The sequence below is a fragment of the Delphinus delphis genome, chromosome 9 (genome assembly GCF_949987515.2).
Source record: "Delphinus delphis chromosome 9, mDelDel1.2, whole genome shotgun sequence".
NCBI lineage: Eukaryota > Metazoa > Chordata > Mammalia > Artiodactyla > Delphinidae > Delphinus > Delphinus delphis.
Window position 1 is genome coordinate 72,001,703 of NC_082691.1, and position 18,751 is coordinate 72,020,453.

At 34.8% G+C, this 18,751-nt stretch overlaps 1 protein-coding gene across 1 annotated transcript in view; it reads right to left on the reverse strand.

The window, feature by feature from the left end:
* Positions 1 to 923: 923 nt before the first annotated feature.
* Positions 924 to 18,751, reverse strand: part of PPP1R3A (protein phosphatase 1 regulatory subunit 3A) — a 37,174-nt gene continuing 19,346 nt past the window's right edge. The window contains exons 2-4 of the mRNA XM_060019952.1: positions 6,323 to 6,381; positions 6,102 to 6,226; positions 924 to 4,178 (exon numbers count right to left, since the gene is read on the reverse strand). Coding sequence (XP_059875935.1) covers positions 1,800 to 4,178; positions 6,102 to 6,226; positions 6,323 to 6,381 — 2,563 coding nt within the window. The 3' untranslated portion in view covers positions 924 to 1,799. The remainder of the gene's footprint in view (positions 4,179 to 6,101; positions 6,227 to 6,322; positions 6,382 to 18,751) is intronic.

The following is an 18,751-nucleotide window of genomic DNA, read 5'->3' on the forward strand; positions in this document are numbered from 1 at the left end:
AAAATATGCTCTCTCAAACAATCAAATATTTGCCCTAAGTTCTACTTCAGGATGTTTGTATTTGTTCAACTAAAAAGTTAAAGTCAAGCATTCAATTTCAATGGGACTTAAGACAAGCATGCAATTAGGGGATTTGGAAATAGTTGTGTACCTAATGAAAATTAAGGAAATCATTTACTACCACATGAAAGTCAGTTTAAATGCTTCATTCTCATGTTGTCTTCCCATGCATGCATGTTTCTTAGGAGTGTAGGATAATATATACAAGTGTTAGTCATTGAATTTACCTTTACAGGTTAATAAATAGATTACTTTTTCTCTCTGAAGATCAATGTTATATTCTCCATAAAAGAAGTTCCTGTTAAAAAGAAATCATCCAAGTGGGCTCCCTCAATGTGACTTTCTCCCATATTTCTGGCCAAGTCAAAAGCATCAAAATACATATCGATGCCTCCTCCCTGAGGACTAGCCATTCAGGGTATCAAAGGAAGTGCTCTGCCATAGAACAGAGCACAAGGTTTTGCATATATTAGTCATTCAATAAATAGTTGTTGAAATCAATTGTGTAAGATTATTTGCATTACCACTGTGTGGCTAAAATGATTAGTTCATTATTTCACATACTTAGCCATAGATAATAACAGTAACTGAAGTCACTGCTGTACTGGATATTCATTTCTCTCTCAGTAGATCTCCATATCTACCTATTTGTCTCCTTAAAAATTTGAATTGTCATTTAACAACCTGATAACTATATAATAAATATCACCAATGATTAGTTGTTTGTTCTCTAAATGCACCTTGGGGAATAATTTATTGTTTTATAATGAGAAAAGTTAAAAATTTGTTTGAAGACAAAAAATACTACCAAGTAAAATAGTTCATTAGGAAATCTTTTTTTAATTATTGTTATCATTTAATGCTTTATGCTTTATAGATACAAATTCATTCTGAAGCAATGCTTCTGGAACTTTTAATTTAAATTTCCAACTGAATAATAGTTGGCATCAAAATTGTTCAGCTGTGTTATACAGTCTCCCTGTAAAGGAGAAAAATATTGCTTAAAGACAGGCCATCCCCCAAATTTTGTAGAACTGAAAGATCATCTCTTGATTGTTTCAGTCTTTGTCAAATTTGGGTTACGAATGCCCTGACTTTGTAGGTATGCAGGATATAAAACATGTGTATGTGTATTAAGTGTTATTCAAGTACACAATGTGTTTCTTCAGGTTAAATCTACACATTTCAATATGCATGGGTGTTGTTCTTAAAAATATGTAATCAAAGTTGAAAGATTCGATTTATCAAACTGTGCTGATAAATGATACAGTGGTAAATGCAAATTTCATGGTCAGTATTAAAAGACAAAAAAAAAGTCCTCTGCCATTGTCCATGTTTTATCTATTTTTAGAAACAGTAGAGGGAAAAATACACTCAGGAAAAAAAAAATGAAGCTTTACTGCAAAAGAAATGAATGCAAGAAATGGCACTTTAAGTAGTGAAGAGACATGAAGCATTGAAACTTCATAGCCTGCTAAGGAGCAACAGCTGTACCTAATTTCAACTTGACGTGCTTCAGATCTCATATTCATATAGGTATTTAATGATCCAAACATAATGGTCCTATATAGAATAATTACTTATATGAAGGAGCAAACTTCATACGCATTCCTTTCTAAATGATCCTTCAAGAGAAAAACTGCGCTGGCTCTTTGAACAACGAATAGTCTCTTTAACCAATCCAAATGTTTGGGGCTAAATAGCTTATCTTTTAAGAGAGAATAATAATAGTGCTGAGGTTACTTCTTTTTGACAGACTCTTTCTGTCTTCCCCCTTCCCAGCACAGCCAGTACAATGAAAAAACGTAGAATGCCAAGCCGGTCATTAAGTCATACTGATAGATGGTTACAAGAAATATCAGAAACAAAAGGAAATAAGGTATTTTAGAGTTGGTGTATTTCGAAAGCAGAGATTCCCTTTGAGCTTGACTTTCCTGGGCAGGGAGATTGTCAGAATCAGGGCTCTCAGATTCCTTGTCTCCTGAAGAGCACAGTGATTGTCCAGAGTTTATTAATCCTTCTTTTTCATTCCTTGCCTCTTCCATGTTCTCAAAAGCTTCACTGAGTAAAATTGTTGGCCCTAGAGATTTCTCCACACTGCATTCTCCTTGTTGGACAATCTGGCCTATACATCTTTCCCTCCTACTACCTGATGTCACTATTCTTGAACTTTTGGAAACTTCTTCAGGTGTAGATGCAGGATGATGGTGATTCTCAGCACCCTGGATTTCACTTGTTGGATTACAATTATATTTTGATTTAGAAGAAATAGATTGGAGAGTTTTGGGAGTAATTGCATTCTCTATAGCAGTGGCCTGTTCATGAGATGGCAGTGAAGTTTTAACATGGTGATTAGAAATGTGAGAGCCATTCTGAGAAGCTCTATTAGTGTCTGAGTTTAAAGCAGAAGGAATAATGGCATCTATATTCGTTTTCTTTGATAATTCTTGGATCTGCCCGTGATCTCTATTTTCTGGAAATATTTTTTCGTCTGTTGGTAACATTCCCAAATGTAAATCTAGTTTTGAGGCTGCTTTTTGATAGTCTGTAATGACCTGTGAGGATTCTTCTACAGATGTTGTATTTCCAATGACACATTTCTTCCTGTCATGTGTCTCCCCAGGATTGTAAATAGATATGGTTTCTTCCTTCTCCATTTCACCTACATGTACATTACAAATACCTAAACATGATTCCTTTTCAAAATCATTGTCATAGATTATACCTACTGTATCTCGTTGACAAAGGGTATCATGTGAATCATCATTTCTCCCTTCATGTGGATCAAACGCTGTTTCCTTTACCTCGATGGGCCTGTCACTTCGTGCTGTCTCTTGAGGTAGCTTAGCAATTATTGCTTTTTCTCTAGCAGACATGCTTTCTAGAGTACTTTCTGATGTTGTCTTAATTATATAAGCTGTACCTGCTTCTGCTTTCTCAGTAATACCATGATCAGCTAGAGAAGACAGTTCACAGCTCGCTGTTTCTTGGCAGGTAAACAATTCTTCTGTAGGATTAGCTTTCAAATTCCTTGTATTATCTCTTTTTTCCCACATGTCTCCACAATCTGCTTGTTCTTTGGTCTGCTCTGTTATATTTGTCTTACTCTCTCTTGCTCTTCCCTGACTTTCCAGAACATTCCAACTTTGTTTATGCTGGGTGTTCTTATTTTGATCTTCGGGATTAATCCAAGCTGATTTTTCTTCTTCAACTTGGAAAAGATACTCATTCCTCAAAACATTTCTATTTCTTGGTAAACAAGCTTGACCAGGCATCCCTCCTAAAATAGTGCCTTCACTAGTCGAGAGCTCAAGGTCTGAGGTTGTTAACACAGCTTCCTCCCAGCTTAGATTTGTCCTCGGTGAATGAAATATATCTGCTCTGATTGACTGGTCATGAATTGGGGTATCCTTACTCGGCAGAGCAGTTAGGTCTCTGTTACTGGCTCCCATCCCTTCCACACTTATTTCAGAGTGGCTCATCTTCCTTTCTTGGTCATGTAAGATTGACTGTAAATCTTTGCTGTGTTTTTCATTAACACCTAAACATATTCTTTGCCCCTCCTCATTCTTACCATTGCCATAAGCTTTCTTGGAAGATCCTTTTTCTATAGACTCTTCTGAATGGAAATCCAAACGGAAATCACTTCTTAAACATTCCCAATCTTTTACTTCAGTTTGTTTAGCTTCTCCTTCAAGTTTTTGATTAAGGTTGTCTGCCATTAGTTGATCTGCAGAGGGACAAGATATTTGCACTCTGCCTCTCCCTTGGGCTGGATTAGCATTATTATCCAGTACTTCTTTGCTACCAATATGTACTTGCACTAATTCATCACTACTAGTATTTCCCAATGATGGCTTGATTTCTCCCATATCTGAAGTAATTTCCTCTGAAGGTTGATAACTACACTTATTTCCTGAGGAATATTTTTCATTGTGGTAAAACTCTCCCTTTAAGGATCTTTCTGCTGATGAACTTGAAGACAAAGGCCTGTTAAACAAGTCAGTGTATACTTCATCATGGATTTGCTTCTTCTGTAACCCCTCAGCTTTATTTGGAAAATTGACTGTATTCTTTTCATCTCTGGAAGCAGTACTTCTTATTAAATGTTGATTTATCTTAAGGGATAAAAACACAAAAAATAATGATCAAATGATTTTAAATATACAAAGCAAATTAGATAGGTTTCATTAACTTGGCTAGTAATTATCTGGTATATATCCTTGATTCATTTCATTTGTGGGTTTTGCACAGATTGTGGAAGCTGGATGTTTTGGGGGGATCCATGTAGGCTATGACTTGGGAATGAGATTAATCAGAAAAGGGGCCAAAATTAATCACTCTCTTTCCTAGCTTCCAAATATCACATTGTATTATTCAACTATTCTTGCTTGTCATTGCACTTTCTCCTCACTTAGGATATACACATTGATAGCTCCATGCTAATCAATTAGAGAGCAGCTTCCTAGATGCCCCTTTCTGCATTCACACTTGCTGTAGGTGCCCCTATTACAGTTTCTCTTATTAATATGTTTTCTGCAAAGCCTCTGCAAACTATTAATAGCAAAACGTCACTCAAAGAAAAGTGAGGGAGTTAATGTCTCTGCAAATTCTGTTTTAATGACCCTCTGCCAACTGGTGCTCAAATGTATTTGAGCTCTTCAGTGATGCCAACTGTCAGGATTTAACAGTGAGATGCCTGTGTTTTTTTTTTTTTTTCCTCATAACTGACATTTGCATGATCTCAATAATTATATGCAAATCTTACGTTTTCCCCTTCTTCTCACATAAGGCTCATGTTACTTGTCAACTGCACAGCTGTCTTGTAAGCCAATGCCTGTGGGTTCCACAGATTTGGTTGTATTTCCATCTATTATAGAGCTTCATTGTTTTATGCATTAACATCAGCATGGAGCAAATTAGCATCTAAATTACAGCTCCCTATTCATTTATTGGATGTACAATCTCAGTAACTTCCAAACAAACTTTTATATTTGAGCCTGCTGATTGTAATGAGGTATATTGGTGAAGTATGTGATTTTTCAGGGCCCTTTCATTATATTCTGTGGTTTGAAAAAGATGGCGATGTTAACTTTCAGCTGGTGAGAATTCTCACAATGGATGACAACTTTGTAGTTTCTTAAAGTTGGAGCAAAGTAAATTGCATACTTTAGTGATGCAGCTTCCATATCACTATAGAAAGGGTGGAATGTGTGGGGAAAGAGGTGAGCTCCATTTCTTTTCTGTTTCAGCACTGACACTTGAAGAGGCAAATGTCATTTTAATCTTAGATGATTATGAATCCATGTATCCTAATGATATGAGCTCCAACCAAATACAGTAAAGGATAAATTGCATTATGTGACTCATTTACTCCTATTTCTTCCTTTGTGATAAAAATGCTATCTAAACCATCCCCCTAAAAATCCCAAATAGATTGAATGTTCACCAAGTGTGAAATTTATGATAACAAATTTAATACTAAATTGTACAGTTCTGAATTTGTTTCCTGTTTGAAAAATATGGCACAGGCTATGTTATCCTCATTTGGTAATTTAATACTTTCCAATGATATAGAGCTTAGAGATTCTCACAGATGTAAGTAAGTAAAAAAAAAAAAAAAAAATGCTGCTAAATGCAAGAATCAGACTTGTAGAGCTGTACAGAACCCTAACAATCATCTAGCCCAGCCCTCTCATTTTATAGACGAGTTTTATGGTAAGTGTACACTTGTCACAAAGATTAGAAATGCACATCAGGATAGTACTACCTCTTCTGTAATTCCTACAAACTATTACTCAGAGCCACTGGTAAATAGGTAAGAAATGAATGTCATTAATTTACCATTGCAGAGACCGGAAGCAACATACTGAAATCAAAGTGCCTTGTTGATCAAGCTAGAGATGCAAGGACAGAATAGGCTGCACTTTCACATTTGCAAATTACTTATTAATTGAAGCTATTGAAAGGCAGGCATTGCAGCATCTTTGAAGCATAAATGGATTCATCTTCTCTAATACCGAGGCAAACAGAACACTTACCATCAAATCTAATTCTTTTTCATTATGTTCATCATGTTCCGTGTTTACATCTTTTACATTCTGATTACTGGTTTCCAAGTCTTGCTTGTCCTCATGAGAAAAAACAATTGTTGGGACATAGGTGTCTGAAAAGTTAAGATAATTGCACCTATGTAAGATTGTTATAATTGTAGGCTTTAACAAAATAAATATATTCTGTTTAAAAATTAAAGAAATATTACCTGTAATCTTTGAATTCTCAGAGTTATTCTCATCTGATGTTACCAATGATTCTTCTTTACTGTTAAATTTAAAACAAAATGTTATACTTTTTTCTGGGACTATATTTCTAAGTATTTTTATAGAGGAGGAAATTCAAACCAATTACAAGCCAAACAAATATTATATAACCTTTCACATTTTCTTGCATTACTTTGTATATTTTTAAATTAAATTGATCTCTTAGAATGGTGCAATAATATATATTAGTTGTAGAAAAATGTAAAAATTATTTACACAATTCCATAATTCTAAATAAAATTATTTTACTCATATTAAAACACATAACCAAAGGAAAATATATATGTAAGTGTAGATTATTCCATCATTCATGAATTTAATCTTTGCAAGTGAAAACATTTTTCTCTTCTTTTAAATTATGAAGTTTTATGAACTGACAGTCCATTTGTGGTCATTGAAATTACTTTCTAACGTTCCAGTTATTTTTTTGTGTTCCATTTTACTCAAAATTCTTCCAGTTGAACTGACATATTATTAACTCTGTCTCTCTAGAAAAGGAGAAAAAAAACAAACTTACTAGAAACTGAAAGGCAGCTAAATTTATATCCAGTTTAAAGACTTCATGTATCGCCAAAGGCCAATTTTACAACCAAGGCTTTAGATCATTCATATGGAAGCATACCTTTTCGTTCTTTAAAATAATTCAGATTATACTAGCTTTTCTCTCATATTCTGCATGCTTATTGAGAAAGATAAATACTTTTTCCTCCAAATGTAATGTTTGTAGGTGTATTTGTGGAATTATAAGAATTTAGATTTGTCCATGACACTCAGCAAGAAAAGAGTTAGTGAAGAGCTCACTTTGTGTATAGTTATGTCACAAGTCAGTCTATCAGAAATGATTGGCCCAGTCTCCCCATTTTCTTGTACTGTCTCAGCTGAATTTTCTCCTAGTGACTTTTCTCAATGACTTTTTTCTGCAATAAAAGAAATACAGAGAGTTCACAATGGATGATAAATTTGTGTAATAGAGCCTAGTTTTCGTTGCATGGACAATGTTGATTCAAATCCCCGGAAGGCTAATCTTGTTTCAGCAAATCACAAGAAAATTGCAAATTCTTCCATCTTGACCATGTAAGAAGTAATTCAGCTTTGTGTACATTTTATGATGCTTAATTTTAGCTTTACTAAGGTACTATTTGATACCTTGAAGTGGGCCCAGAAATGAAAATAATGTTTTTACCTAAGTATAATTTTATTAGAAAAATATTGTACTTCCAATAAGTGATACTGCTTTAATCTATAAATCTATATTGTTTATGAGGCCTATAATTATGCAAAGATTCAATTTTTGTGGAATCGAACTGCAAGCTGACACATTTTTCTTTCATAGAGTACATAGAAGATCTGTGTACTCTTAAAAATATATAAACCATTAAACAGCATTTAATTATCCCTTCTTTATCTTTAGTCCCATAGCAATGCTGAAAATCTCATTTGTAGAAGGAAAGATCATAACCATTTAAAGCTTTTTGTTTTTGCCTAAGCAAAATGCTATTAATCATTTTTCTTATTAAATTCTCTAAAATGCTTTAATTTTTAAAGTGATTGCATCAAAAGGAAAGAAACCTGCTTTTAGCTCACTTTGGAGACAAATAATTAGGTATCAAACCATGTATTATTATATTGACTTCTTACAAAAACATATAAATACAGAAATATAGGAAGGAAATCTTAGATTCAGGGGTAAATACAAGAAAGAGAACCTGAAATAGATGATATTTAAAATGTTATATCAAATATATGTTAAAAAATGAATAGAAAATGTGTAAGACTTCTACAGGGAAAAGAATAAAATTGTATCAATAAATATTAAAGACCTAGAAATTATTGAGAGATATACCATGTTCATAGATAGGAAGAAGATTGTGAAGATATTATCTCCCAATTTGATCTACAGATTCAATTCAATTCTAATCAAAATTTCAAAACATGTTTTCACAAAATTTGAAAATATGATTCTAAAGAGAAGAATAAAGGACTGAAAATAGCTAGACTACAGAGAAATAGAAGGGTAGAGGAAACTGCTCTACCTAGTTTCAATAGTTCTTATGAGGATATAGTTATTAGGACAGTTATATTGGTACAGAGACAGGCAAGTATTGAGAGCTTAGTAACAGATCCCTACTTATATAGAACTTTGGTATATGACAAATATAGCATGTCACCAAGCAGGGAAATAAGGGACTTTTCAGTAAATGGAGATGGGGAAAGTGGCTACCCTCATGGAAAAAATATGAAATAGGTAAAACATATATTTGGTAATCAATTCCACATGGATTAAGATCTTAAATGTCAAAAACCTTGAAATTCTTAGTAGAATATGTAAATATCTTTCAGCCCTCAGAGTAGAAAATGTTTTCTTAAATAAGAAAAAGAAAAGTGACTATAAAAAAGATTGTCAGTTTAGCTCTATTAAAATTAAAAATTTTTGTTCATTGAAAGACATCTTTATAATAGAAAAATATAAATAAACTGGAAGAAGATGCTTATGTTATACAAAATCAACACAAAATAAATATCAAGAATATATAAAGAACTTCCACAAATCAGTAAGAAAGCACAAACATTTCAATAGAATCAGGGGGAGAGGAGCAGACATTTCACAGAAGAGAAAATACATATGGCCCATAAGCACGTAAAGGATGGTCAGCATTATTAGAAAACAGAGAAATGCAAATCAAGATCACAAGGAGATGCTATCTTATACTTATTTAATTGGTAAAAATTGCTGTCAACTGCATAAATTGAACCAATCCAAATGCCTATCAACAGAAGAGTAGATACAAAACTTGGAATACCACAAAAGAAATATTATAAAGCACTAAAAATTAATAAACTACAGAAACATACAACAATATGGATAAATCTTAGCAACATAATATTGAATGAACAGTGCTAAAACATTACATCAGAGGAGGTTCTTTTTTATTGATCTAAAACCTACTAAAATAATTTAAATATATTTATCAAGGAATATGTATAATATAATATATAGAATATAACAAGAAAGGTTGATTTTCAAGATTATGCTTACATCAAGTGGGGTGAGTCAGAGGAAAGGAATGAGCAAAGGAAATGGTGAGAAATCGATCGTTTTGAGTGGTAGTTTTGCAGGTGTTTATTATTTAAAATATCTAAATGGTTAAATTCTAGTTTTAGATCATTTATTAAGACAAATGGGTTGCTGTCTGGCCAAAATTACAGAATGTTTATAGATAAAATCCCACTCCAAAATCCAAAGTGTCTGTTATATGACCAATTACATTTAAAGGGTTTAATTAAAACCACTTCAGAAAATTTGAGGAAAAAGGCAAAGAACTTGATGGTTGATGAAGATAGGACCCACAACTATATACAATTGTGGTATAAGTGAAATATGCTAGTGAAGATTTCTAGTCTCCCCTTTATATTCCCTGAGTCCTTTTGGAGTAGGGGAATTTCTTATTGATCTGTATTCCCAGTGGCTAATACATTACCTGACACATAATAGTGGCATAATAAATGCTGCTGAATAAATGCACAGTGTCCTTTCTACTCTTCCCTTCTGTCCACCTCTTGTCAAAATTATCATGACAGGGCTTCCCTGGTGGCGCAGTGGTTGAGAGTCCGCCTGCCGATGCAGGGGACGCGGGTTCGTGCCCCGGTCCAGGAAGATCCCAAGTGCCGCGGAGCGGCTGGGCCCGTGAGCCATGGCCGCTGAGCCTGCGCGTCCGGAGCCTGTGCTCCACAATGGGAGAGGCCACAACAGTGAGAGGCCCGCGTACCGCAAAAAAAAAAAAAATTATCATAACATTATTCTTCTTTTCTTTCCTCATTAAAATTTATTTTCATAAAAGATTCTAATAAATTAAAACGTGCATGTTTTTGTGTGTCTTATAATGTTTACCTCCCACTCTAAAGCTAAAAACAGTGCTTTTAATTATGGGTTTAAATAGCTAAACAAAAATTTTAAAATCTTCTAATATAAAGTTAGAAATTAAAAAGTCAAAAAGGTATGTAGTTTGTGGAGGGAGAGTTCATTTCTAGTGCACCTTAAATCATATAATATAGTCACTAGTATTATTTAATCATAAGAGGGGTCATTCATTCTTCTAATAGATATTTTGAATATCCACTATATGCCATAAGTTCTAATAAGCACTGGGAAATCAAAGGTGAATAATATATATGTAGCCTCTTACCTCAAGGAAGCTATAATGTAACGATGGAAATAGACACATCAACAGGCAATTATTATAATGTGATAAATATTATAATAATGGGATATGATATTCTCTAGAGGAAAAATAACAGAAATGAGGAGAGCACTCAGTTGGAAGAATCAGGGAATTTTTCACAAAGGAAGTAACATTCTAATTAGGTTTTAGGGGAAATAGGAGTTCCTCAAATAGAGAATGGTAAGGTCATTTCAGGCAGAGAGAATAAGAAGTGCTCAAAGAAGTACAGGTAAGAAAGCACAAAAAGAAGAGAACCATCCAGGAACAATGAGATGTTCAGAGGGCTTGGACTGTGTTTTGAGGAAAGAATGCCAAAGAATAGAACTGGGGTTGGTTTGAGCCAGGTTTAAACGGCTTAGCATGCCAGGAAGTGTGGGACGGAATTCTTTCTGTACTTTTAAAGCAGTGCTCCCGTTGCGGGGGAGGCGAGTGGAGGAGTTAAATGGGAGAGAGACACCATCAGATTTACATTTAGGGACCAATCTCTGCAAGTACATTTAAGGATCTATTTTAGGAGAGCCTGGATGGGATGAGCCATAGTGAAGCAGGAAGACAAGTCAGGAGACTCCTTCAATATTTCAGGCACAAATAATGACTGTTAAAGGTGATGGCAATGAGGAAAGAGAAAAGGAATCAAATTTGAGTTAAACTTTTGATGTAGCATCAATGCGATTTGTTGATCAATTCCCTGAATGTAGATTTTAAAAATGCCTTCTTTCTGCCTGACCTTGGCTGTGTTCATGAGATTTAGAAATCAAGTATTGCCCTTTCCAAGACCTAAGCAAGAGAGAGTTAAGTCTGGTGGTTAACCGCGGCTCCTTCACTGTTAAGTCGGTAAGGTCTTGAATTAGTCTGCTGGCTGGTTTCTGATGTCTTGCACACTGGGTAATCTGCTTCTCCGGTGCCCATGTAGACACCTTTCAGCATTTTTCTCTAATCTCTGGTACGTGTGCCTGGACAGTGCATCAGCAAGTTATACCTAGTTTCCTGGCTTTTATTCTAGTCAATTCATAGCGAAAAAGAGCAGAAAGACCTGGATTCAAATCACAGTCTTTCCTGTTATTTACCTTACTAAGTCACTTACTAGCCATGTAACCTCCAACAAGATACTTAACCTCTCTGTATCTCATTTTTCTCCAAAATATTGCCTAGTCCTTACACAGGGCAATTATTTATCATAATTCTCAATATGCGGAAGTGTTTAATAAATGTATTATCACTACTGTTATTACCATTATTATTAGTGACATGTAGTAAATACCGCACTGATCATTAGTTCTATACTGCCACAGTACCCGATTCCCGTGCTTCTCCTTTTACTTGGAATTATGTATATTTTTTTAAAGTTTACTCCATTCTCTCATATCTTTAATTCACAAATTACTTATTTTTCCACAAGTTACTTTCAGGAGTAAAATTTGCAGCCCATGATGACATACTAGCTTATTAGTCTTTCTAAAGTATACTCTTATTATCGGACCACCCTCCAAAGAAAGATCACTAGATCATCAGTGAAAGTAACTTTTTATTTAAAATACAAATACAGTGTGCATGTGAATGCAAATTCACACTTTCTGCTATTACCCAATTGATTTATTCACTGTCAGAATTTAGGCACCCTGTTAATATTCTTGCAGTTTCTGGGTATGTGGCACTTATGCTTTTGGAGTTATGGTTAATTTTAACACTGTCAAAATACAGTAGTTTTAGTATAAGTAATAATATCATTTTTCCTGGGTTTCTGTAATGCTATTGTGCTAAAAGCCCATATGTCTCTTAAAATATGAGTAAAACCTGTTCCACCCAGTCTAAGTCTGAAGTGGTGGAATTACCCAACTAGTCAGGGTAAATGTGAGGATTAGGTTGTAGGTGGCAGAAATGTAACTCTGTTCCAAGAGGAATCAAAAAGTTGACATAAAAAAAGGATCATTTCCAAAATGAGTCATGAATATTGCGTTTGTGTCTCTTTAACACTCTGCTTGAAAGTACTCAGCATTGCCTAAAGAAAACCAACTTGGAATTCTTAGGCATCACCTCTCACTCTGATAAACAGCTAAAAAGTCAATATTGAACTCTTCAAGAAGACGTTAAGTGTGCCTTCTTACTTCGAAGCTTGTGCTCTCATTTGATTTCCTCTACCCACTCTCCCTAAATGAATGGAGAGATTTTAAGTTAAAAATATTATGTACCTCACTTGAAAATTTTTTAAAGACACTTAAGAAGAATATATCAGGATTGGCATTGCTAAGTGGATACTTACAGAAATACTGAAAAGGTTTTCCTGGAATAAATAATTACATATTGTGTACTGTTTATTTTCATAATTTTATGGTGATATTTCTCTAAAAATGGACTTTCTAGTATTCTGACATTATATAGCCATGAATTGGAGGAGGGAGGAAAGCAGAAACTTGTACTTAATGAGAAGTAAAGTTCATAATACATTAACCAACTACTAGGGCTTAGTATATATTCCTTTGGTGTTACAGTACCAATAGTCTTTTGATCAGGAATAAAACCAGAACAGAAGAGAAATATTTGATCAAAAGAGAGACAATTAGAGCAATAAATGTCTAATTGTGAACAGAAGTGTCTAAGGAAAAAGTTTAAAGGCATAATGCAAGAAGGAATCTAGGATGAAAAGGTGAATTAAAATTCAGTTCCTTGATAATAATTCCACAGACGAAAACAAAATGAAGACAGTTCTGCATTAATAACGGGGATTGAAAGAAGCAAGAAATAATCTCAAAGAAAAAAACATCAAATATTTTAAATGGCTTCTATTTCCTTTAGATGCTAAATCTGGAGACTAATAACTAATATGGTAAAGAACATGGTTTTTGTGGGATTCCTCATCTTCAAAGTGAAAGCTCTGGATTAGATTAGGGATATCAAATACAATACTCTCATGCTGGCCTCTTTCTCTCGCACCCATGGCAAGCACTGATAACAGATCAAGGGACTTCCTAGCTGAGACCAGATTGAGCACTGTGATCCTTCTCTATACAATCAGGCAGCCACTACCCCTTTATTTCTCAACCCCTTTATTGCTCAAAATGGAAACAATTTGCCTTTCTCAATTTTGACATTAAATAACATGCTTTCCAGTTTTAGGAGTTCCATATTTATGTAACTAATAATATTCCATAAATATAATTTTGAAATGTAATTTGGAAGTTTCTTAAATTTGTTTTCAAAAGATATAAATGCTAGTAGGATCAATAGAAATAACCATTAACTTTGTAATACAAAGATAAATTTTCAGTTAAATCTTATGGTCAGCATTTCAAATTTAATACCTACAGAAATCCTACCCACACAGTTTGTGAGCTAGACTTACATTATTTATAATGCAGATTATACAATGATTTATTCCCAAATTATTTTACTATGTCCAGATAAAACTTTTCAAATAGTGGAACATTATCAATATCTACAAATGATTGGGATAAATGAATATATTGGATAATACATATGATATAAGTTAATTTATTACTTTTAGAATGTAAGCATAAACCACGGCAAACCACAAGCCCCTTGAGTAAAGTCTAGTGAACTGCTCAAGTATTCAAGTAACTAAGAACATATCACCACATTAGTGACCAGATGGTTTTATTGAGTCACTTTCCTGTTTTCCACAAACCTGAATTGCTATGTTCCTAAAAATCTTCTCTATTTCTTTTACTAAATTAGAACATTCCCTATTGCCTCAGTGATTGATCTTGAAAATATATTGAAAACGATGGTATGATGCCTTCTTGATGCAGGAAATTTCAATAGCAGAGAAAGAAGCAACTAAAAAGCATAACCTGGACTTCCTGGTGGCGCAGTGGTTGAGAGTCCGCCTGCCGATGCAGGGGGCACGGGTTCGTGCCCCGGTCCGGGAAGATCCCACATGCCGCAGAGCGGCTGGGCCCGGGAGCCATGGCCGCTGAGCCTGCGCATCCGGAGCCTGTGCTCCGCAACGGGAGAGGCCACAGCAGTGAGAGGCCCGCGTACCGCAAAAAAAAAAGCATAACCTTGTTGAAGAATTCTTTGTTAAGTTTCTTTTCCAAAGTTGCTTCATTTCCTAACTCTTTGTCTTCTGCCAAGGATTGCTGTTTTCAAATCTGCTTTGTCATGTCAAAGCAGTGGGTGCTATTTTTTCTTGCTCACCCACCCCACAGAAATCAGGGAGAAAACATTATTCGGATTTAATTCTGTGATTGAATCTGGGCATCATGTGCAATTTTGTAGAGATGGGATCTCCTTAGAGTGTCTTCTAAAGGAGTACTAAATTGCGAGAATCTAGTGCTTAATTAAGTCAAACCTTGGAGGTTCACGTATGAACAACAACAAAAATTGTAGGTTGCTTTGGGAGAGATGTAATTACAAGCAGAATCCATGAATTTTCAGTGAAAGAAGAGTTATAGGTAAACCTGGCCCAAAGGACTTCTCTGCCACAATCTGCCAATTATATTCTACCAAGAGAGAAATGTAAATGTTTTTAAGTGATGGATACTGGAAAAACTAAAGAATATACATCAGACAGATATCAGAAAAGAATTCTTAACTTTATTGGTCTAAAGTCCTTATTTTACCTGAGTTCTTAATGGAAGTAATTGTTATCCGTGGAGCATGTGGGTGACAGAAAAATTAGTCATTGTCCAGCTGAGACTCTTACTACTTCAGAATTCTGACATTCTGATTCTCCACAATTCCCCTACAAAGTGATTTCTAAGAACTTTATACAGCATCCATCTTTTGAAAATTATCAGAGAATTGTTAATATCTATTTTTTCCTAAGGATACTAATTTTCAGGCATTATTTCCTTCATAAAGATATTGATTTGTCTGTGTTCGTGTAAAAAGTCATTATCACAAAATCATGACTATGAGCTAACTAACTGCAATTAAGGAAATCATGATTAAACATGTTTTCTCTGTGAAATCTACATGTAAGTATCACCTAAGATATTTGGTCTGTTAAATACTGAGATTTGACATCCAAGCTCTACAGAATTTGTATTAAATATTGTTTTGAAAACTGTTTTAAGAAAAGGTAATTTAAAATGTAAATTGATATTCCCAGTGTATGTGTGGAAAGGTTGTATTTGGAAGGGCTAGGAGCGGGAAGGAAAACAAAGGAGCATGAGACTTACAAACTGAAATCAAATCATTCCGAAGTGACACTTCTCAAAAGGATCTGTTGCCCAGCTGAGGGTGGCAGCCACTCCCCTGAGCACCTGTGCCCTCTATTGTTCCCCAAGATAGTAAAGTTTACATGGGGTTGTTCGTTTTGTTTTTTCTTTAATGGGGAACAAAGTGCCAAACTTCTCCAACTCTTTCCCCAGCTTTTCTCCTCTTCCTGGCTCTTGACAGAGAATTTCAAGCATGTATCAATACTCTTCCCCTTATCTGGAGAGTAAATCAGGTGAAATGATGTATAATTCAGTAAAATATTGGTAAAGCAGTTCTTCAGTATTCCGTATAGGAGATGGTAGGTTTTATGTTCATAAGAAAAATGACCAAGTATCTTAAATATAATAATTAGGGCCAACAAAAGTCAGGGCATGCCAAATCAAGTTAGAAATGTTAAAGTACTGCCTTCCTGTTATTGCTTTTAATTAAATGTTAAATTTAAAGTTATGAAATCATTTTTTCAAAATCCTAGGACCTTTTATTTATGGCTATGCAATTAATACACGTATTTTCTCTAAATTTAAAATTCTTTTATATTTAAAATTTTTTAATATTATCAGCTACTGCTTTTTAGTTTTAATAAGTGTTTAGTAACCTCTATCATGTGAAATCCATTGGAATTCATTTCCATTTTCAAGAAATTCAGTTTCACAAACATTTTTAAACTACCTACTCTACTTATGCTAATCACAGCATAAATTGATATATCAGGGGAAAGAGAAATATGGTAAATTGGGTTGGATGGTTTGTGTTAAATTCCAAATAAGAACCCTATTATCGAACTGGATTTGTATTTAACTGCATTTGAAAAGTTTTCTAGGCAGACTCAGGAAGTCTTAAAGCATTATTTCTAAATTTAATGCTTTTGTGAACTTACGTCACACATTAAAATCATCTTAATGCACCTTTTTGTCGAATCTTCACAATAGGATTACAAAAGGAAGGGAGGAGAGGATACATTTAAAAAGCAAATGAAAAAGAACTCAATGGAAGCCTATTAGGCTACCTGTTGATGAGCCTGTAAGAGAGTCATTAATATGCGGATCATTGACATGATAGGCCATAATGACTCCTCCAGGGACACTCATTCTATTGTGTCAGAGACTAGTTAGGGATTCATTAACATGAAGACTCGTGACTTATTAATATGCAAATTATTAATGCAATGCACTGAGGCATACTCACAAATGTCCACATCTTGTGTTACAGGTTTTCTTTGCCAGCCCTTCACCCACACCTTTTGTGAATTAGTATTTTCTTTCTGTCCTCTTGTGGATTTCTTCACAAAAGATTCTGCACTCCTGTGGAATCTACCACTTCATATTCAAAGACCTCCTCCCCTTCAGCCCACATTTCTTTGATTTAAGGCAGGTTTATATATACAAACCACTTGAACATTTTGACTAAATCAGTCAAAATTCGGCACAAAATCTGATTTGCTATTTTTCTGCAATGTCAAATTGCTTTTTGGCTAAAGGCAGAACAATGTGAACGAATCACTTGTTTTTAAAAAATGAGATTCTGAAACATGAATAGTGTAACCAGCAGTTGAATAATTTTGCTCTGAAGGTGGGTAGGGAAAGAGTAGTAGAATAGAAGAAAGAAAATGAGAGCAGAGAAAGGCCATGAAAGAGGACACAAGAAAGAAAAGTTTAATTAAACTAAGAAGAGTAGGTGTTCGTACCAATGTAACACATTAAATGAGGAAATGGATTTAAACTGCTCAGTGTCTGGCATACAGCAAGCAATCAATAAACATTACCTATTATTATTACATCAACACTTTGCAAAAAGATAAAATTAATATCCACATTCCCTGTTGAAACAATAAGAAAAATGTTACGGAGTGAAAGTTGTTCAGTCCTTGAATTAACATACTCTGAAGAAGGGGATCAAACTTATAGTCCTTATTCCTGCAGCAGAATTATCTACAGAATTCATGGAAAGGTACTCAAGTATCTTTCAAAGCTTATACGCATACCATGTATGGGAAATATAATTTTTCATCTGGGACTATGTATGCAACCTGTATTCATTTTCTTGCCATTTTATTCTAGCCTCATCTAAAATACAAAACAATCTTTTACTACTATTTCTCTACTAAATTTCAGGGGAAATTTCAGACCCTAAACTTATAAACCCTAAATTCTACAGTCCGTCTATAGAAATCTATATCTGTTTATCATAAAATATTAGTATCCCCATACAAAATTAGTAAAATAATTTTTTTTTTTTTTTTTTTCCTGCGGTACGCGGGCCTCTCACTGCTGTGGCCTCTCCCGTCGTGGAGCACAGGCTCCGGACGCGCAGGCTCAGCGGCCATGGCTCACGGGCCCAGCCGCTCCGCGGCATGCGGGATCCTCCCGGACCGGGGCACGAACCCGCGTCCCCTGCATCGGCAGGCGGAGTCTCAACCACTGCGCCACCAGGGGAGCCCCGTAAAATAATTTTTTAAGTTAACAGCTTTACTGAGGTATCATTTGCATACCACAAAATCCACCCATTTTAAGTGTTCAATTCAGTGACATTTAGTATATTTAATATATTTACAGAGTTGTTCAGTTATCACCAAATCTAATTTTAGAACATTTCCAGCACCCCCAAAAGAATAAGCCTGTTAGAGTCACTCTTTACTCCCATCCCCAGTCCTAGGCAACAACTAATCTTCTTTCTGTTTTGAGATATTTGCCTATTCTAGATATTTCATATTAGGAGAATCATACAATATGCATTCTTTGTGTCTGGCCCCTTTCATGGAGGAAAATGTTTCTGAGGTTCATCAGTGTTGTAGGATGTATCAATATTTCATTTTTATTGATGAATAGTATTCCATTGTATAGATACACTCACTTTACGCATTAACCAGTTGTTGGGTATTTGAGTTGTTTCCACCGTTTGGCTCTTGTGGACAGTGCTTCTATGAACATTTACATACCAGTGTTTGCATGGACATGTTTTCATTTCCCCTGG